We start from the raw sequence: 21,929 nt of genomic DNA, 5'->3' as shown, positions 1-21,929 counted from the left end.
CTAATTCTAGAAATAGTAATAACACATAACTATATTCAAACTATCTTGAGTTTTATTTATTTGTTTGTAACGTCAATATTACGCAGTTTCCTGGAATGTATCGCTTTCTGATCACGTGGTCGTTTTATTTTACTTTATAGTTTTAATTATTATTATTATTATTATTATTATTATTATTATTTTCTTGTGTAATTTGAACTTAAATAACCTCTAAACCTGTTTCTCGGTAGAGGGTTTTTTATTCTCAGAAGTGTTTTTTTTTTTATCTAGTCAAACCGCAAGTTCTTCAGCGATTCTCAGAATCGCGAAAGTTCCGCTTATCAGCGCGTGCACACGCCTCCGGGCGCGCGTCAGAGGAGTTGTTTCCAAAAGAAGTGCTGGGTGGAACGAAACTGAATCGCACAGGACGTGAAATCGGATTGTTTTAGTACATTCTCTTTAGTACATAGTACGTTTAAAGAATCGTTATTTTATAATACCATATTCAGCAATGTTTGTCAATTTCTTTGTTTTTTTCTATCTTCTAAGTGCATAAAAAAAACTGATTGTGCTGTCAATCAAAAAGGGGGCGGGGCGTGTGAACCACCTGTTTTATTGCTACTGTCAGATATTGATCTGAATTGGATGTCAGGATCAATGCATGAGATCTCTGACTGTAAAGTAAAATAAATGTATTTGAATGTCTGATGTGTGTTGAGTTGCTGATGTTAAGTGTGTGTGTGTGTGTAGGAATGGTGCAGCGTCTGCAGCTGGACTCTCAAGAGGATGACATGAGCTTCATCTGCTCTATAGCACAGTCAATGTTCAAAGACAACACAACGAACTGGGGCCGTGTGGTGAGTCTGGTGGCCTTCGGTGCGGCGGTGTGCTCGCGTCTGAAGGAGCTGCAGAGAGAGCGGTGCATCGAGGCCGTGGCCGAGCAGATCTCCTGCTATCTGATCTCAGAACAGCACGACTGGCTCCTCAACAACAAGAGCTGGGTGAGTGACACCAGAGGAAAATCTCACGCACACTCGAATGGGAACAGCTTGTGTTTCCTTCACTGCATAATTCAGAGCTGTTCTCATGTGTGTGATCTCTCTCTCACACACACACACACACACACACACACACACACACGGGTGAAGTTCAGTCCATTCAACACGTGTGAAACTCGACCCCAGTAGCTCGTGTATCAGTCAGACTGCCATTAAACTCACATGCATCTCCATTAACCCCAAGCATTCAGAAAGTTTTGACAGTGTTTTGAGGTCTAATGTGTGTCTCTCTTGTCTGCGCAGCATGGATTCGTGGAGTTTTTCCGCGAGGAGGACATGGAGTCTGTGATTCGTAGTGCTTTGATGGCTGTGGTGGGATGCGCTGGGATCGGCGCAGGTCTCGCTCTCCTGATCCGGTGAATCCAGTACCGTATCGTATCGTATCGCTCTTGTGACCGCCGCAGATGCTGAAGCGTGCACTAGCATGTTGTCTGGTGTCTAACTCCTGCTGCGCGCCGCTGGACTTGACTTTCAGCCCCACGTGGGCTATCCCAGCATGCACCAGCACAAAGACTGGGCTCGCCCTGACCCAGTGAGCAGCAAGATTATATTCTGACCGTTTTTTTAATAAAAAAGCGTTCAGAAATGCATATGTGGTGTTTGCATCATTTGATTTCATTGCTTCACTTTACATATGTGTAAACTTTTTTTTTTTTTTTTTTTTTTTTTTAAATAAAAAAAAAATATATATATATGAAACGAAGTGTTAATGTGGCTTTAGGTGTGAACATGATGAATCTGATTCTGTTCAGATTGACCTTTAGACAAAGAGAAGTGAGACTGACCTCATTTCAGAGTCTCTTCTGCCAGCTGTAAACTCCTCTAATAGGCTGCCAAAAAATTTCAGAAAGTGTTATATAGCAATGAAACTGTGGCTTATCAAACTTTAACTACACACTGCCAATGTTTGTCCAACTATAATAGGAAGCTGCATTAGCATATTCATCTTTTAAATTGTAGCATGATGCTAATTAAAAAAAATTAACTTTTTACATTAGTAGTGAAGTATCATTTGAGTGAAATTAAAAAGTTTTTGTTTGTATAGAAAGCTTTGATGGTAAAACCTGACCATGTTTATTCATTCTAACAAGTAAATACGGTTCTTCAGTTTCTTTCTTTTCATTTTTAGGACATTTATCCAAATAAAGCAAATATGGAGTTTATTTGATAAGCACCGTGTAGGTGTTTTATATGGGCTTTGCAAAAAATAGTGCATGCAAAAATTTATATTTGCTCTGCAGTGAATGGGTGCCGTCAGAATGAGAGTCTGATAAAAACATCACAATAATCCACAGCACTCCAGTCCATCAGTGAACATCTGGAGAAGACAAAAGATGAAACACATCCAGCTCTAAACAAATACAGTTGAAGTCAAAAGTTTACATCAAAAACTCAGGATGAGTGTGTTTCTTCATCAAGTTTAATATAAAAAAATAAAATAAAAAAAAAGTAAAAGATAAAGTGCATCTGCCGTTGTCTCTCACAGATTAGTTTAGATCTGTTTAAACGCTGCTTGATCTGTGCAGATTTCTCTCCTGATTCAGACCAGAACACTTTTTCACTGGAGGAAGTGTTATTATGGATTATAGACTCTATGTGTTTGAGTTAAAATCATCTTAATGCTGGATGTGTTTCAGGTTTTGTCTTCTCCAGATGTTCACTGATGGACTGGAGTGCTGTGGATTATTGTGATGTTTTTATCAGACTCTCATTCTGACGGCACCCATTCACTGCAGAGCATCCATTGATGAGACACTGATGCAGTGCTACATTTCTACAAACCTGATGAAGAAACAAACTCTAGTTAATGGATAATGCTGCTAGTTAAAGTGATTCTCAACACCTGCATGAGCTGGAGATTTCAAACATGCACTAGAAACCAGCGAAGCTCCATCTGATTCAGACACATGCAGATATCAGTCATCATTCGGAGTATAGATGCGTTTGTGGGTATGCAGATATTTCTGTGTGTTGCTGTTTGTGTCGATTCTAGTGCAGCACAAACCACACACAGCAACACAAGTGTGACATTTATCATCTCAGTAGGCTGTGTGTGTGTGTCTGTGGTCTCTCATCTGGTTCTGGTTCAGTGTGTTGATGCTTTTCTGGCACACAGTGCAAGTCAGCAAATATAGAGCAGCACGACATAAACACACACTGCATCTGAAGTGTTGCATTCTGCATTTTTGGTTGACTGCAGCATCTGAGACCAGAGGAACACACACATACACACTTGCAACTCAGAAAGACCTGCACAGAATAGCTCAATTATTTCTCATAAACAGCAGTGACAGCAAATATGGAGTTTGTGGAGGTTTGCACACGTAAACACACTCATGAACCACTGTGGTTTCTGTGTTCAACATTTCTGAGATGTGCGTGTACACTGCTAGTATAACATCAGCTGAACCACTATTTGACTTTGCACATCAACAGTATCATTTTATGTAGTGCTAAATAAATAAATATATATATATGGTGTTATTGTGGTGTTATCTAATTTATCACTGATAAATTAGATAACATTACAAATCCAGTAGCGAATGTAGATTCTTCAGCATCTAACACTTCAGTTTCATCCATCGCACCCAAAGATAAACTGCAGTGCTTTACAACCATAGGACAGGAAGAGCTAAATAAACTTATCACTGTATCTAAACCAACAACATGTTTATTAGATCCTGTACCCACTAAATTACTGAAAGAGTTGTTACCTGTAGCTGAAGAACTGCTAGAGAATCTTAGTGCTGCGTTCGACACCATAGATCATGACATACTCATAGATCGATTACAAAACTATAAAGGTATTCAAGGGCAGGCTCTAAGATGGTTTAGATCCTACCTGTTCGATCGCTACCATTTTGTTTACTTAAATGGGGTGTCATCTCATTTATCATCAGTAAAATATGGAGTGCCACAAGGATCCGTCCTAGGTCCCCTTCTGTTTTCACGGATGTACTGTTACTTCCTCTACATTCAGAAATCTGGGTGTTATATTAGACAGCAATTTGTCTTTTGAAAATCATATTTCACATGTTACAAAAACTGCATTCTTCCATCTTAGAAACATTGGCAAGCTACGAAACATGTTATCTGTTTCTGATGCAGAAAAGCTAGTTCATGCATTCATGACCTCTAGACTGGACTATTGTAATGCACTTCTAGGTGGTTGTCCTGCTTCGTCAATAAACAAGCTACAGGTCGTCCAAAATGCAGCAGCTAGAGTCCTTACCAGGTCAAGAAAATATGATCATATTACCCCAATTTTACAGTCTCTGCACTGGCTACCTATTAAGTTCCGTATCAGTTACAAATTATCATTACTTACCTATAAGGCCCTAAATGGTTTAGCTCCTGCATACCTAACTAGCCTTCTACCACGCTACAACCCATCACGCACCCTAAGGTCACAAAACGCTGGACTTTTGGTCGTTCCTAGGATAGCAAAGTCCACTAAAGGAGGTAGAGCTTTCTCACATTTGGCTCCCAAACTCTGGAATAGCCTTCCTGATAATGTTCGGGGTTCAGACACACTCTCTCTGTTTAAATCTAGATTAAAAACACATCTCTTTCGCCAAGCATTCGAATAATGTATCTCTTAAATTGTGAGTGTAGTTGCATCTGATCAAATGCGCATTCCTATTCTTTAGCTTGGGTTAAACTCATTTTAGTTTGTTTGGACAGCAGCTATGCTAATGATGTCTGTATTTTGTTTCTATGTTTCGCCACGGGATGTGAACTAGGATTTACACAAGCTCCAGTCTGGATCCAGAACACCTGAGAAGAGATGATGCTGACCCTCAGAGGACCCCAGATGATGCTGACCCTGAATCAACAACAGAACTAACAAATATAAGTTAAGTTTGTAAAGATAAGTTTTGACTGCAACATATAATCATTGCTGTTAATAGTGTTCAACTTCTGTTTAGTTTTTGCTGTATGTACGTCAGTTTGACATAGTCACCACTGATAAGCTACTACTAAATATATTGTAGAAACAATTTTCTGTAATGTTGCTTTGCATCAATTTGTATTTGGAAAAGTGCTATACATGTATATATGTGTGTGTGTAAATGACTACAGACTCAGAATTTCCTCGAGTACGGACAGCAGCACCATTCGCTGTTTCTCAGACCACAAACATCATAGAAAATATCTGTGTCTCCATCCGTCTTTCTGTCTTTCTCTCTGTTGTCGTCAGCAGCAGAACCTCAAGATGAAAACAGGAAGTAGTTCCTCCGCTGCCCTTCCCCCAGCGCTTACATAACCTGTTTGCTCTTTGCTCAGACAGCAGTCATGTTCAGCACGCCGTTTATTTGGTTTTATTTCTCAATGATAATTCATATCAGCTGGGACAGACTAAAATATAAATAGGTTTTTGTGATGAAGTTAAACAAAAGTCCTTTATGTTTTCCAGACTCAAAATCTACTTTAGGGCAAGACACAAGAAGGGTAAAAACATTAACTAACAGATAAATACATTTGTAAATGAGGGACATTTTAATTAAATACACTTTAATTTGCAGATATTTCCAGAAAGTATAAGGCTGAATGTTGGTTCAAAGTTCTTGTTTGTTTTATTGTCATATTACAGTTAAAGATTTTTCTAGAAAGGAAATTTAGGATTTCTCTTTTTATCGCTCCATAAATCAGAAAATACTTTCTATGTTTTTAGAAATAAAATGTTGTATAACTCAGTGTGAATGAAATATAAACAAACCCCACAGTAAAAACCTTCAGAAAATAAAGAGGAATAAAACTCTAAGTTTTGGTGTACGTAAGTGCTTCTAAAGTGGAGGAAAAACTCATTTTGATGAAAAAATGTATTGTAATTTAAATCTACAGACGCAAATAGATAAAGTGTAATAATAAAACCAGGTGAACGTCATATCAACAATCCCTTCAGTAAAAACCTTCACAATATGGAGATCTATAAAACTCTAAGTATTAGTGTAGGTAAGTGCTGCTGAAGAGGAGATAAAACCTATTTTTGAGAAAAAGGCCTTTAAAATTATTGTATTTAAACCTATAAAGTGCAATAAAATAAACACTTAAATGTGTATTTTGGAAGTTTTTTTTATGTTTTTCTTTCAAATTGTCTAAAAGCAAAATAGTGCATGAAAAAATTATGGTTTTTGTCTTTAGTGTTGTGACTTAAAACATACATTTTAATGTTTTTACATGAAAAACGTAAACATGTGTATTTGCAATGAGAACAATTGCTGAATAATGTGAAATGCAACAAAATCTAAAATGTAGCCACATTTAGATTCAAATGGTTTTGCATTATTTTTGAATGATTAGTAATTATTTGTAGTATATTTATTGAAAAAGGCAAAAATTAATTTTTGACGTCTGAATACAGAATTGAACTAGAAATTCAAGAAGCGCTGTGAATGAGAGAAAAGCATTTGCATTGTCACTGTGAGATCTGATTGTGTTTCGTGCGTGTTTACAGCACTGATAAGCAACAGTGATAAACGTACTACAGGTCAAAGGTCAGACTGTGTGTACATATCATTTGGTAAAAGAGAACATGCATGATGAATCAGACAAATCGATATGTGGACAAATCCTGAAATCATGTGTCATTGGACTTTAATAGAATAGAGCAGTGACCTCAGTTGGACAGATGAGAGTATATTTCTGCCTGCAGCTCAACCACAAAGTGACTTCAGTGTAGAAATACTGGAGGAGTGTTTGGAATTTCAGCTAGTTTCAGCCTGCAGCTGCTCACACACACACACACACACACACACACACACACACACACACACAGGTAATCATGGTTAATGGATGAGGTGATGTGAAGTTTCCAGTGATCTGACGAACAGACAGACAGACAGACAGACATGCCTGCACTTCCAGCTGCTCTCTGATTGGCTGTGACTGTTCTGCCTTCCCCTAGCAACAGGGACTTTAAATGGCAACAAAACGAAATTTCCCAGAAGTCAGCTGACAACAGTCGGTCAGAGTGTGTGTGTGTGTGTGTGTGAGTGTGTGTACTTCTGCTTTACTCAATGTTAGTAGAGTTGTTATATAACTTTAAAACTTTGTAACTATTAAACTAAACTTTTTACTGTATTTGTTAGTAAACCATCTTTTTAATAATGTTTTATAAATAATCATTTTAAACTTAAAACTTTTATATAAAACCTAAATGTTTTATATTAACATTTTATATTACACATAATGTTTTTAATATTTTAAATAAACTTTAGCTTTTTAAAATGAAAAACTTTTTTATGAAACATGTTTAAATGTTAACTTTTTATATTTCATATTAAACTTTTTAAAGTTAAAAACTTATTTTATTTTGTTTAACTTTACTTTTTATTACATTATATATTAAAAATTTAAAATTTAAACTTAAAAACTTTAATAGAAAACCTAAACATTTTATTATATTTTATATTAAACTTAATGTTTTTTAACATTTTATATTAAACAAACTTTTAAAACATAAAATACTTTTGACAAAACCTAAACTTTTTATAATATTTAATATAAAATCCAACTTTTTATTATACTTAATTTAAACTTGAACCTTTTATTAAACTCTTTAGTATATTTTATTAGAAATTTTAACATTTCATCTATCAACTGTTCTCTACATTACATAAGACTGTTCCTGCAAAAAACTAACGGAATATATATATATATATATATGTGTGTGTGTGTGTGTGTGTGTGTGTGTGTGTGTCTGTGTGTGTGTGTGTGTGTGTGTGTGTGTGTGTGGTTTTTATGGATGGTTCATCCAAAACTGGAAATATGCACATGCTGTCATCATTTCCTCACCCGTATGTGGCTCAAACTTGTTTGACTTCTCCTGTAGAAACAAAAGCAGATATTGTGTTAATGCATCAGATGTTTCACGGACGTCAGTGGGTGTGGTGTCCAGAGCCTCGTCATTCTTCACACTACCTTTTTTTGTCCTGTACAGAAAAAGACAGTGAATCACACACAGGAAGTGAAATCAGGCTGCGTGACCTGATGACCCACATTCACAGCGTCACACAGACAGCCCAACAACGGCAGAAATCATGCCCACCTTCAGATAAACCAAGTGATAGTCAGTGTGTCGTTTGTGTCTGGCATATATATATATATTTAGGCCAAAATTAAACATTTCTTTATTTGAATTATATATGATTATTATTGTTACAATAAAACATAACAATTTTTTTAACTGTTTTTGTTTCTAGTTGTCATCTTAGTTAAAATTTACATTAAAATAACAAAACTGAATTCAGAATTGATTAAAAAATATATAAAAAATACAAATAAAATGACAAAACACAAAATAAATACTGCAAATATAAAAGTAAAAACAAAAATATTAAGTAAAACTATAGTAACATCTGAAAGATATTAAACTAACACATATCCAACATTTCATCTGTTCAAAATGCGTGCAGTCAAATCACTGAAATCTGTTCCTTGAAAACTTTACTCACTTGATTTTATTGACTTGACATGTAGTTTATTAGTTTTAGTACAGCACTTTAACCTGTTTCACTGATATTTGACTGGCAAATATGCATCACATTAAAAGGGTCATGAACTGAGAAACCTACATTCCCTTGATCTTTTGACACATGTAAGAGCTCATTGTACAATAAAAAACATCCTAAAGTTTCAGAACACTTCCTTGCTAGTCTAAAAACAGCTTATATTGAAGCTAATCTGCCAAAATGACAGCATGAGGAATGTTTTACTCTATGATGCAATAGCGCTGTAGAACATGTAAGAACTTGTTCACTTCATATTACCGCTGATTCATCTACAAACAAGGCACAATGCAACGAGCTATTTCCAAAAAGATTGAAAATTAATATCTAAGACTATATGGTGTGTGACTATATTAGATCTGACAGTAACACAAGTGTGAGTAAGTTTTCATTATGTACTCACTATTGCTTTTTCACTTCTAACAGATCGTTTGATATGTATTGAGTTATTCACTTTTGCCCTAAATCACAGCAAAATGTACATTTTTAAGTAAGAATCCACTACTGTAAATTTTTCTGGTTTGTGTTTGCATTAAAAAAGTCCTTTAAATGTAAAAAATTACTTTCAATTACTTTCTAATTTATATAGCTTATAAATTAGGCTTGCGATGTCACCGCACACGGCTGCTTCAGTGCTAGGGTCTCCAGAGTTTGTGCTGTTTTTCTTTGTTTTTCCTGTTTTTTGTTTATCAAACACGATTATTTTCAACAGGGATGAACTGCTGAACATTCGACAGGACACACCACACAATCAATTATTCTGACGTTTTACTGAATGCCTAAATCTCTGCTCTATATCCAACTTAACAGATAAACTTCTTCTGCTCTCCCAGACAAATATGGATTTCTCACACGTTTATTCTGGTGAGTGTATACATTCCTCAGCAAGCGCACGTGAGCTCAGCTTTACAGAAACTGGCTAATCAGATAATACAGACAGCATGTTACATGTCCCACCAGAGACAGTAATATATCGGATCACTGTTACACCACAATAAAGGATGCATATCACTCTGTTCCACGAGCAACTTTGGGGCTCTCTGATCACTGTTTGGTTCATCTTATACAAGCAGAAACTTAAATCTGTTAACCTGTAGTGAAGACTGTGAAGAGATGGACCACCGAAACAGAGCAGGATTTACAATCTTGTTTTGACCTCACTGATTGGAGTGTCACTAGCCATGGTTTACAGTAAAACTCAGACATCTTCGTCAGGCCAAAGAGGATGCCTACAGAAATGGGGACAGAGTCTTGTACAATCAGGCCAGGAACACACTGAACAAAGAGATCAGAATGGCTAAAAAGACCTACGCTAAAAAGTTGGAAGACCAGTTTACTTCCAATGACTCAACTTAATTTTGGAGAGGACTGAGAGCCATCACAAACTAAGACACCATCCCCTTGCACTGAGGCTAATCAACCACTTGCTAACCAGCTGGCCCCCATCTTTTCACAGATCTTCAACAGATCTCTGGAGTCTGTCAGTGGATCACCAGCTTTCTGACAGATAGTGACAGATAGGCAACAGTTAGTGAGACTGGGGAAATTCATGTCAAACAGCTGCTCCACCAACACTGGTGTCCCTCAGGGCAATATCCAATAAATATCCAATAAAAATATCCAATAAAAATGTGCAATATCCTTATATTTATTTGTTACCACTCCTGTATCTCACTCTATTCTATTGCATTATCATCTATAGCACAAGCTGTTCATATAATTTGTTAATTTTTTTCCCGATGTATTTTGCAACATTTGTCTTTATGGTTAGATTTTGTGTTAGATTTTTGTGTTTTTGTTTCTGTGTGGAAGCTTATACCACTAAAACAAATTCCTTGCACACTTGGCAATAAAGCTCTTTCTGATTCTGAATGCTTCTTTCTATGGCATTTGACTTTTGCTTGTTGATAAAAGTCCATGTAAGGTGTTTGACATGAATAAATCTCCTGAGTGACATGAATGTATGGGTTTTTTAGGCTCATATCGGAGAGAAAAGTACCTAAATAGACACGCCAAATATTTTTCATATTTAACCGTGACCATAACCTAATTTCTCAGGTTTGGTATTGCTGGGGATTTTCCTGCTCATATCCACTGTTCTCAACGTTCAACAGCAGCAGGTATCCTCCTGAAGCATTGAGACGTCTCTCAGGATCTGATAATCACGATAATGATAATCCCCCTCATGATAATCCCACCATCATCAAGAGTTTCTTAATTTACTTCTTTCATCGTGATGCTGAAAGCACTGAGCGGCGGGCGGAGTCACATCCCATAATCACACACTGTTGTCATGGTAACGGTTACCAACAGATGTGAAACTCAGTGACCCAGATGTTACATAACAAATCCTTGACACATTTAAAGTGTTTGTTTCTATAGCAACAACATTGATTGTATTGTGATGTAATGCTATTTTAGTATCACCATTATAGGTTTAATTCATATTTTTAATGATTTCTATTTTATTTATAGATGCTATTTATAATAGGTGTATTAATTATATATTAAGTATAAGTGTTTTAATTATTGCACACATCATTATAATTTTTATGGTTATATTTTGTTTGCATTTTAATTTTAGTTACAGTTTTGTAGTTTATTTTTGTAATTTTATTGATTTTTTTCAAATAATTTCTTATTTAGGCCTAGATTTTAGTTTGAGTTATTTTAGTTATTTTTTTATATTTTATTTTATTTCTGTTACTGTTTATTTTATTTCAAGCATTAAAATGTTTATTCACAGTTTTACTGTAATTAACCCTAATACAACACTAATCCATTTTAAACACAGTTTTATTATTATGAATAAATAAATAAAAAATTCATTTTAGTTTAAGTTTTAGTCATGTTTGTTCATTTTTATTCTTTTTGTTCTTTTTATTTTTTTCTGTTTTAGCTCATATTTTAAAACAAAGTTAAAACGAGAAATGTTTCCTCGGCAATAGGTGAAATAAAATATTTTTCATAATTTAAAGAGACACATGAACTTTAATTAAATGGAGCTTTATTACTGATTTCTGCAGTTTCCTCAGACGTTCATCAGGCGGTTCAGAGGTGATTCTGCGCAGCGTCTGATACATTTGTTAATGATTTGCATCAGAGATGCTGTTAATGAATTTGCATTCTGCAGTAAAATATAAAACATGCTCACGAAGAGTGACCCAGAGAAAATGTGTGCCGGCATGTTCTTTTGTTACGTGGTTGAGGTGTGTTTGTTTCAGTTGAGGGTGTGTGTGATTAAAACAGTCATCTTTATCTCAGTGTAAGAACATGACGAGAGTTTAGAGCTGGAGCAAAGATCCTGTCACGTCTTAAGAAACTCTTTTACAGCTGCTTTTGAGTTATTAATGCATTAACTAATTCAGTGAAACATCAAATATCAATGTATCCAAGGGGATCTTGTAATTGGAATAAAAATAAAATAAAATAAAACTATTTCTGGCCAAACTATATTTTAAATATAAATGCTAAATGTATGTTCTAACCATTGAAGCTCAATGAAACATACGTTGGAATTTAAAATATATTTAATTTCAGTGTTTATATTCAAAAACATGTCATATTGAACTGAATGCAATGTGAAAAGTAATATCCCATAGAGATCAAAACTAGATTTACAATGATTTAATAATCTTAACTTTATATTTAATAAAATAATTAATATACTTAATATTTTTATGATATATTTAATAATTAAAAAGTTTATTTTTAGTTGTGTTGAATTATTATTTTATTTAGCCTATTTATTTTCACTGTATGGGGTCAGACATAAGATTTAATAGCTCAGAATTTGTGGTATGATCAGAATGCTGCTGGCACACATGTCTGTCAGTTTCTTTAGATTATGAACTACACAAAAAAAGACACAAAAACACAATACAAGCATCCTAGCAACACGAATGAATGAACACTTCAACACAGAAACACTGAGTCACAGGTCTGATTCATTATGGTGACCACATGATCATCTTTTTCTCCGGACATCTTTCTAAATGGCCTAAAATGTCCAGATTTTGTCTTTGTTTTGTGCTGCTCGTCTCTCCTCATTTCTCTTTTATTATACACATGTATTTGCATGGCTTTGGACGTTCTCTTTAGAGCCCGCCTACTCTCTCGCCATGATTGGTCGATTTTGAACAACGCCCGCACGCTATTGGTCAAACTAGCTTTCAGCCAGTAGCTTCAGCGATTATGAAAACATTACGCAAACAAAGACAAAACCCGGACATTATTTTGCAATTTATAAATCCTGAATGAAAAAACAAACAAACAAAAATGGATAAATTAAACTGAATAATTATTGAATAAACAACTGTAGCCTGCTTGTATTTGTCCACAGATATCACACGAGGTGCCTCTTTCCTCTGAACTCATGTGAGACTGATGAAGTTGTGAAGATTTTTGCTGCCATCTTATGGAGCTCAAATATAAAACACATTCTTATTTTCTCTTCATAAACTCTACTTAACAATTCAGGAGAATTTAGGAGGACATGTGAAGATATCAGACCAAACCTGTCCTGAAATAAATAAAAGATATGTGTTCACACTTTCTGAAGAATGAAAAAAAAAAAAAAAAAAAAAAAGAACAATAAATAAATAAATAAATAAATAAGGGTTATTATGCATTAATTAGATGGGATAATTTAGTTTTCCCCATAATTACCCCTAGTAGAAAATGTATACAAATATATTTATTTCAAGTATAGTCCAAATATACTAACATTTAGTGACATAACTGGAGACTTACTGATATAAAAATGTATATATTTACACTTTATTTTGCGTAATAGTCGTGCACAACAATGCACATTTCTTAATATTAAGTCTAAAAATGTGATTTTTGAATAATATCGGTCTTTAAATGCTAAATATGTAAAGTTTAACTTGCAATATTTCCACTTTAGCACAATCAAGTATCTTTAATCATACTTCAGCACTACTTCTGCGCAATTAAGCACAAAATTAGTTTTTCCAATCGAGCAGTTTATATTGCAGGCGATTTATTAAGCATATCAATATTTGTAGTATTTTTAGCATGAAATAAATGTGTTTAAAAATACGTTTAACTATATTTATATTTTCAACATTTCGTTTAACCGATATAAAGTTTTTTACACTTGAGCTTCGAATGCTCGTGCGCACCGGAAGTGACTTTTCTCCGCGTTCGCCGTGTTGTGGTTTTCAACATTATTTCATGGATGATTTTAAATAGTTTCTCTGAACGTAATAGCGCAGCATATTTATACTCGTGTCATCACAGAGACAGAGGAATTGAGTAATATTATAGAAGATGGTGATGAGTTTATCGACGAAGAAGAAGAAGACGAGTTTTACAAGACCACTTATGGAGGATTCAACGACGTGAGTGTTAACACACACACACACACACACACTCAGACACACACACTCACTCAGACACACACACTCACTCAGACACACACACTCAGGCACACAAACACTCACTCACTCACTCACTCACTCACTCAGACACACACTCACTCACTCACTCAGACACACACACACTCACTCAGACACACACACACACACACACACACACTCAGACACACACACTCAGGCACACAAACACTCACTCACTCAATCAGACACACTCACTCACTCACTCAGACACACACACACTCACTCACTCAGACACACACTCACTCACTCAGACACACACACACACACACACACACTTGTCTGCTCCTGCATGACTAACTTGTGTGTGTTTCAGGAGCCACTGAAGGTCTTGAAACCCAAAGTGAAGAGAGTTTCTGAAGAATTAAAGACTAAGCGGCCCAAAGTTGACAGATGCACCATTGAAGAGCTGCAGGAGTTTGGAGAAAGTGAGGCACTTACACACACACTGTAGATCAATTAATGTTTTGAATTAGTTTTTGTTTCGATAGTTTCTGTTTTCATTTTAATTTTAGTTAATTTTAGAAATGTTGTTATGTCTTCTTGCCCTTTTTTATAATCTTTTTAATGTGTATTAGCATTTATTTGATTTCAGTTTTAGTTATTTTAGTAGATCAATTTAAACTAATTGTGTTCTCGTTTTCATTAAGTTTAACTTGATAAACTAAAATAGCTAAATAAAAAAACGAATAAATAAAAATAATATAGATATTTTTCAGCCCATTATTTAATGTCATGAGACAAAGGTTATTATCAGGACAAACTCTTAAGGACTCATTTTATAAGATTGACCCAGAAAAACATTAATTTCTTTTAAATATCAATTTTATAGAATTTAATGTACTAAAGTTTGTTATAGAATTGTTTTATTTATTTTTGTATTTTGTGTTGTGTACTAGTGTATTGTTTTTCCAATGTATAATATTTTTTTGCCATGAAATGCCTGTGAAACTGATTTGGCAATAAACTAAATCAATTCAAAAAAGTATTGACACTTTAAAAAAAACATGGTTTTATAGTCAACTAAAACCAAAGCAAAAAATATATCTAGAAAGAGCTTTCACTGGATAAAAAAAACTCAGATGACAGAAGAGATGAGGAGAATGAGTGTGAAACACCAAAGTTTTTAAAAAGTGCTCGCCGAGGCCAAACTCACCGCCGAGAGCAACCTGAGATCACTGGGTAACACACACACTCATATTTAACACACATTTAACCAGAAAACACACAGGAAGGTCCTGGCCAAAATGGGCTGCAACACAATTAGTTTTTTTTTTTATTTTATAAAATCTGCAGTACATATAGTTTTTTTTTTTTTACAAAATCTGCAGTACATCTACACATACAATATGAGGAATAAATTCTTGAAATATATTTGATTTAGTTATTAACAGATAGACCAGGGAAAAAAAACTAAACGTAGCCTATACATGCTGAGTTTCAGTAAATTTTTGTGACGGGCTTAATTTGTTCAAAGAAAGGAAACTCAAATGGCAGAAAGTGACATCCTATTTGTTTTCTTTATTTTACAAAAGCACAATGTTTTGTTTTCATTGTGAGTGCACACAAATAAAAGCAGACCCTTTAAAGTGATGAATTATTAAAAAGACAAAAAATGATGGAGTGTTTAAAGTCCCCGTGAAACGGAAGTTGCAAACGGCTTTTCTCCAGTGTTGTGACGTATTTCCGAGAGAAACGGAATAATAAATGAGGAAAAATAATGGGCGTGGCTTATTTTCCAACTAGCACCTGATTGGCTCTAGATAAGTAGGTGTGTTCAATTGCATGATACATGGTTCATTTCAACTCACCGTCGTCAAACTTTGTGAGGTACCAACGGTCTACACTGACGGGACAGCGTTATCTGTTAATGACAGATATTTCAAGAACCCCTTTACGTGTTCTGTCCTGTTTTTGGAGTACTCGCGCGTGAAGTGCTTCGAGCACATCCGTGAACACTCTGTTATCCCTCCTTCCTCGAAATGTAATAATATCGATCCATCTGGACCGTAATGAGGAAATTTTAGGGAAAGGGAAAAGTGTTCCGTGAGTTCCACAACCAAAAATGCACCTCCTCGCCATCTCTCCGTTCACGCGCTGTCAATGCTCGCAAACACACAGGCAGCCTGTCTACTGTCAGTTGGAGGGGCGTGGTTACGGATTAAGCAGACGCCCAATTCCTCAAGCCTACGTCATCAGTGAAGGTCCTCCAATGCAGAGGGGAGGGGCATTTTCAGATTTTGATTAAAGATTATGAAGCCAAAAATTTTTTTTTGTGTGGATTGACTCGCATGGATGAATTGTTCAGCACAAAACGATCAATTTAGGCGAACAAAGTAAATATAGTCATTTTGATTTCATGTGTACTTTAAAGTTGATTCTGCTGGTATTAGGAAAGAGTTGAAGACACACATCAGTTCCAGCATTGCTTACTTGACTGCACAGTTGGTACTTTATCAAAATAAAATACAGTGAACCAAACATCAGTGCGCCCGCCTCTGTGTCACTGTTTAAGCACGCCTGGCGTACAAGGCCTATAATTTAATAAATTATTATTAATAAATAATAATTTAGCATTCTGATGCATCCCAAATATGGAAATATAATGGAATATTTGGATTTGTCCTGAATGAGAGAGGTAGGATGATGCAAAGATATTTATAATGTTTTACTTATTCAATCACAGAACCTTGTAAAGTTGGAATAGAGATCAAATTATTTTAACATTTCTTTGAACTTGAAAATAACATGTAATTGGGTTTATCAGTTTTAAATTGTAAAGCCATAATTGAATGACATCAAAAGCTAACTGAAGCTTATACAAGGCTTGCTCTCCAGAAGAATCAATGCAATACATGACAGATTCATCTGCATAAAAATTAAACTTGGCATCCTGAATGCCATAATCAAGACTAGTCATATAAATGGTAAATAAAAGGGGCCCCAGCACAGATCCTTGGGGAACACCTTAGGAAATCTCCAGTGATTCAGATAACCATCAGCCGGTACAGATTGAGTTCATCCATTAAAATCACTTTTAAACCAAGGAATAACAAGACTAGATAAAACAACTATCTAAAAAATATTTCATGGTCTCAGAAGCCTTTGATAAATCAGTAAAAAGGGAAGCACAAAAATCACCATTATCAATCGATCGCAAAATATCATTTAAAACTTTCAAAACAGCCGTTACAGCACTATTTTTATGAAACCAGATTGATGAATAGACAACACTTTGTTTACATTTAAATAAGTCAGCTGATCACTAATAAGACTTTCTAAAATTTTAGTCCAAACAGAGCTTTGACGTTAGTCTGTAATTATGTAATCTAGTAGGATCTCACAACCTTTTAATAAAGAAACAACAAAAGCTGATTTCCAGATTTCAGGAATGACAACAGTATTTAATTATGAGTGTGTTCACATTACAGTGTGTGTGTTTTCAGAAAACTATGAGCGTTTAGAGGCCGATAAGAAGAAGCATGTTCATAAGAAGAGACGCTTTGAAGGGCCGAGCATCCGCTATCATTCAGTGCTGATGCGGCTGGTCCCAGACGCTCACATGAAGGAGGAGAATGTGGATGTGGAAGGGTACTTTAAACCTTAATGAACTGTAATTAATAATAATAAGAATAAGAATAGGTGAGGTTAGATGGAACTGGTTTGTTATGCTAAAATTGCTATTACTATAAAACAATAACTTGTTTCTGAAAAGCTGGAATAAGTTTATTAAAAAAAAATATATTTTTGAATTTAGCTAATAACTGCCTTTTTTAAATCAACTCTGATCTAATAAATATACACAGTACACACACATATAAACAAAGACTTTTATTTTGGATACGATTAATCACGATTAATCAGTGATTTTAACAAGATGCATGACAGACTTTCTCATCTCCTGTTATAGGCTGGGCCAGGACACGCCCCCAAGCCACGCCCACCTTCCTTTGCTTAGGGGGCGGGGTCTCTTTGCTTTCGCACTTACATCACCTTCAGTCCCGATGAGGCATTTAACTCTGCCTTCCCTTCTTCGGCTCACTCTAGCCCCGCCCATATCATTCAGTAGGTGTGTCCTGTTACCCATAAACCAGCGCCGTATCGCGACCCCGTGACGGACATCCCCTACCCTAACGCCCGAGCTTTCCACATTATCCGCGAGACTTACCAGAAAGCATGTAGCATTGCATCAGTATCTCTTCAATGGATGCTCTGCAGTGAATGGGTGCCGTCAGAATGAGAGTCCAAACAGCTGATAAAAACATCACAATAATCCACAGCACTCCAGTCCATCAGTGAACATCTGGAGAAGACAAAAGCTGAAACAAATCCAGCATTAAGACGTTTTTAACTAAAATACATGTATTTATCAGCTGTTTGGAATCTCATTCTGACGGCACCCATTCACTGCAGAGCATCCATTGATGAGACACAAGAATCAAACTCATCCTGGTCTCGGATGATCCTGAGCGTGAGAACATTTCAGTTTTAGTTCTCAGATCTGTAGTTGAAGTGGACGTTAAATAACTGAGATGACGTATGGTGACAAAAAGATAGACCAGATGATATCAAAAAATCACAGAGTTGAAGAAAAGGCTTCTGTAGAGAATATTTGAAACAAAACAATACTTTATTATTAAACTTTAATCCATTCAGATGCTCCATTCTGTGTTAAACTCTAATACTGCTGCTTTTGAACAAAAACAAGAAAACAGTAATGTATTATTTTACTGTGAATACTGTAGAAATATGCATAAAATCCAGTGTTACATAAGTTCTATTTGGTAATTTTCATGGGAGAAGATAATAATAAAAACAAAAGCCTAATCATATTAAAATTTATTTTTGTCTTTTGCAAAACGTAATGTTTGATAAAGAGATTGTTCACCCAAAAACAATCATTCTGACATCATATATTTGTTCCAAAACTGTATGACTGTTGAATATTACATGTATTTTATTGGACCGCATTTACTTATATTTTGTGTTCCACAGAAGAAACCCAGCTAAAAGTTATATATAAAATATATATATATAAAAAAGTGTTCTAAAAACTTTTGCTAACATTCCCTGTAAGTAAATGTTTTCTGAACCTTCAGAACTTTCAGTATTAAAAAAAAAGAAAAAAGAACTGTGTACTGTCCCTTTAAATCTTCCTGATTCGGTTTTGAGATATGAAATATGAGCTGCACGTGTTCTTGACATGTCTAGTGCGAATCGCCCAAACAGCCTGGAGGGATGTTCAGGAGACGATCAGTGTCTCTGAGCACAGGTACAGAAGCTCTGCAGTCCAGTCTCTCAGTCCAACTCTGTGTTCAGAGCTTGCCCTCTTCTATCATGCGGTTCAGACCCGTGCAGATCTTGCTGAGGTTGGGCCACAGCGTGCCATGAGGGTCGTACAGGTGTGTGAGGAGCTCCGGGTCCGAGTAATGGTTGAACACGTGTCTGATGCGGTCCAGAGATTTGGGCGTCAGGTGCTTCTCCACCAGCTTCAGCAGTAAATCACGACACTCAGACAGCAGCTCCATCATCACGTTCTTATCAAAGGTGAACTCCACCTGAAGCAGAGACACGCACGCTCATTATTCATTCATGCATTTAGCAAACACTTTAAAACAAAGTGACTCAAAAAGGAGCAACACTTTAAAAAAAAAAAGGAAAAAAAAAGTTTTAATTTCTTTTTGGAGTGGTACAAGCTGATTGTGCATAGAAAAGATATGTGAAGTTGCAACGATTAAAGTCTCAAATCCAAAGAGATATTCTTCATCAAAGATAAGACTCTGCCACGCCCCCTAAAACGCCTCGTTCAAACACGCCCCCACATGTCTACATCACTATGTGGGAAGATTTGTGTAATGCCACCTAAATGTTCACTTAAAGAAAGAAGTGGGTCATTTGGCCAATCAGAGCAGACTGTGCTTTTCAGAAGGATATTGTGCGTTTGAGAGAGGCGGGGCATAGAGGACCTACAATAATGTACAATATTTGAAAAAGAATAGGATTTTTGAACATTAAAGCATGTCAGCATATTCTGTTACACCAAATACACAAAATAATGATCTTTATAAAAGCATCATATGACTCCTTTGATTAGTACATTTTTGCACATATTGCATAGTTTTAAGACATTTCAAAATAAGAGTCCTTATTCTTTACTATTGAGAACAGAGCATTAGCAGAAAAACTATGGAAGCCTGTTTCCTCCACTGAATAAAATTGATTATTGTGACTTTTTATCTCACAATTCTGACTTTTTTTGTGAGAAATAAACTTAGAATTTGGAGTTACAAAGTCAGAATTGTGATTTATAAACTCGGAACTGCAAGAAATAAAGTCAGAATCCTGAAAAAAAAGTCAGACATTTTTCTCGTAATTGCGAGTTTGTATCTCGCAATTCTGAGTTTTCTCAGAGTCGTGAGATATAAACTCTCAATTGTAAGTTAAGTCCAGTTCTGAGAAGAAAAAAAGACTATGTTTTATAAACTCTGATTTTGTAAGTTGCAATTGTGAGTTTATATCGCTCACAATAAAAAAAAGTTAGAGTTGTGAGAGTAGAGAGTTTGTATCAGGCAATTCTTGAGGGAAAAAGTCAGAACTGAGAGATGTAAACTCGCAATTGTAAAAAAAAAAAAAAAAAAAAGGTCAGAATTGTGGCATAAAAAGTTGCAGTTATGTTTATTATCATTTTGTTCCAACACACATACCATGTAGTGTTAAAATTAGCCTGAAGAACTTGATTAGTTTAATCAGGGTGGAATCTGAACTCTGCAGGGCTCCGGTCTTCCATGAATTAAGTTTGACACCCTAAGGTGTTTTTTGGGTGGTTGCTAGGGTTCTCTAAGTAGTTGCTATGCTGTTCCTGGGGTGTTCTGTGTAGTCGCTATGTGGCCGCTAGGTTACTGTTGATGGTGTCTAAGTGGTTTCTTCCTGGCTGGTGCGAAATGACACCACAAACGCTGCAGGAAGACGCACACACTGAACTATAAGACTATCAGCAGTAGCACTGACGATGATTAATTATAACACACCGTTAGCATGTAAATATGACTGATGAATGTGAGTGTTTGTACCTCCTGGAAGCTGATGGCCGTCATGGCTCCGCTGTGGAGTTTTTTCCTGAAGTCCTGTGCCACACTCAGCTCCTCCGCGCTGAACTTGTCATGTTTGAACAGAACCCCCACCTTCACGGCGATCTTGATCATGTTCTTCACCACCTTCTGGGCCTCGGTGCGGTTCCCCGAGTGCTCTTTGGAGACGCGGTACAGCTCGTCCAGAACCTCGCCGCTGTTGTCATCGATGAACATATGCGCCACCGACTTACTGGCCATGTGACTGAGGATCTTCTTCTGGGCCTTCATGGCCATGTCCTTCGAGCTGAACGCCTCCATCCCGATGGCAGCGGAGCACAGACGGACGCAGATGTGTGTTTACCTGCGTCTTGCAGTCGGAGGTGCTTGAGAGGAGCCTGTTATGTCTTTTTGAGGAAGTGGCTTTTCTTCCGCTGTGTAACTGTGAGAGGAAACGGTGTGATCGGAGAAGATATGTCACTTCTGCTTTCTGTCTCTCTCACACGCTCAAACAAGACTCCAACCTCCCTCTCCAGAGACGTTTCATGAGTGTTGAAATAATGTGTGAATAAGAACAAAAAATATGCTAAAGATATTATGTGTAAACATATCAGCATCAGCATCAAACAACACGTGTGAATCAACAATGTGGTTAAATGGAAAGCTCTCAGTTTGCAGTCGAAAGTCAAAGCAGACTGTTTTCATCTGAGTCTCTCTGGATCACATGATCTGATCAGTCTGTATCTCAGTCATTCTTCCTGATTCACACTTAACAAACAGAACTGAATTCAGATCGAAGTGATCTGGAACGTAATTTGTTCAATTTAATGAACGGTTGCCAGGTTGTTGAAAGTAGTTGCTATGCGGTTGCTGGGGTGTTCTAAAGTAGTTGTT

General features: G+C 36.1%; 2 protein-coding genes and 1 pseudogene across 2 annotated transcripts in view; 2 read left to right on the top strand and 1 right to left on the bottom strand.

The window, feature by feature from the left end:
- The window catches only part of LOC113119765 (induced myeloid leukemia cell differentiation protein Mcl-1 homolog), a 2,329-nt gene extending 702 nt beyond the window's left edge, over positions 1-1,627 (top strand). Inside the window, exons 2-3 of the mRNA XM_026289412.1 lie at positions 730-980; positions 1,281-1,627. Of these exons, the coding sequence (XP_026145197.1) occupies positions 730-980; positions 1,281-1,397 (368 nt within the window). The 3' untranslated portion in view covers positions 1,398-1,627. The remainder of the gene's footprint in view (positions 1-729; positions 981-1,280) is intronic.
- A 12,054-nt stretch (positions 1,628-13,681) lies between these two features.
- Positions 13,682-19,082, top strand: LOC113120201 (vacuolar protein sorting-associated protein 72 homolog; annotated as a pseudogene).
- Positions 18,480-21,515, bottom strand: LOC113119771 (tumor necrosis factor, alpha-induced protein 8-like protein 2 A). Its single transcript, XM_026289424.1, has 2 exons — positions 21,039-21,515; positions 18,480-19,526 (listed from the first exon to the last, which is right to left on the bottom strand). The coding sequence occupies exons 1-2, from the start codon at positions 21,354-21,356 to the stop codon at positions 19,284-19,286; spliced, it is 561 nt and encodes a 186-aa protein (XP_026145209.1). The 5' UTR covers positions 21,357-21,515; the 3' UTR covers positions 18,480-19,283.
- Between the last annotated feature and the right edge of the window lie 414 nt (positions 21,516-21,929).

Source organism: Carassius auratus, chromosome 19 (genome assembly GCF_003368295.1).
Source record: "Carassius auratus strain Wakin chromosome 19, ASM336829v1, whole genome shotgun sequence".
NCBI classification, from domain to species: domain Eukaryota; kingdom Metazoa; phylum Chordata; class Actinopteri; order Cypriniformes; family Cyprinidae; genus Carassius; species Carassius auratus.
Note: the sequence above shows the minus strand (reverse complement) of the source record. Positions and strands in the feature narration are given on the sequence as shown.

Coding starts and splice junctions, on each gene's coding strand:
- LOC113119771 (XM_026289424.1), bottom strand. CDS start 21,356: ATGGAGGCGTTCAGCTCGAAGGACATGGCCATGAAGGCCCAGAAGAAG. Junction 19,527..21,038: donor CGGCCATCAGCTTCCAGGAG/GTACAAACACTC, acceptor TCTCTGCTTCAG/GTGGAGTTCACCTTTGATAA.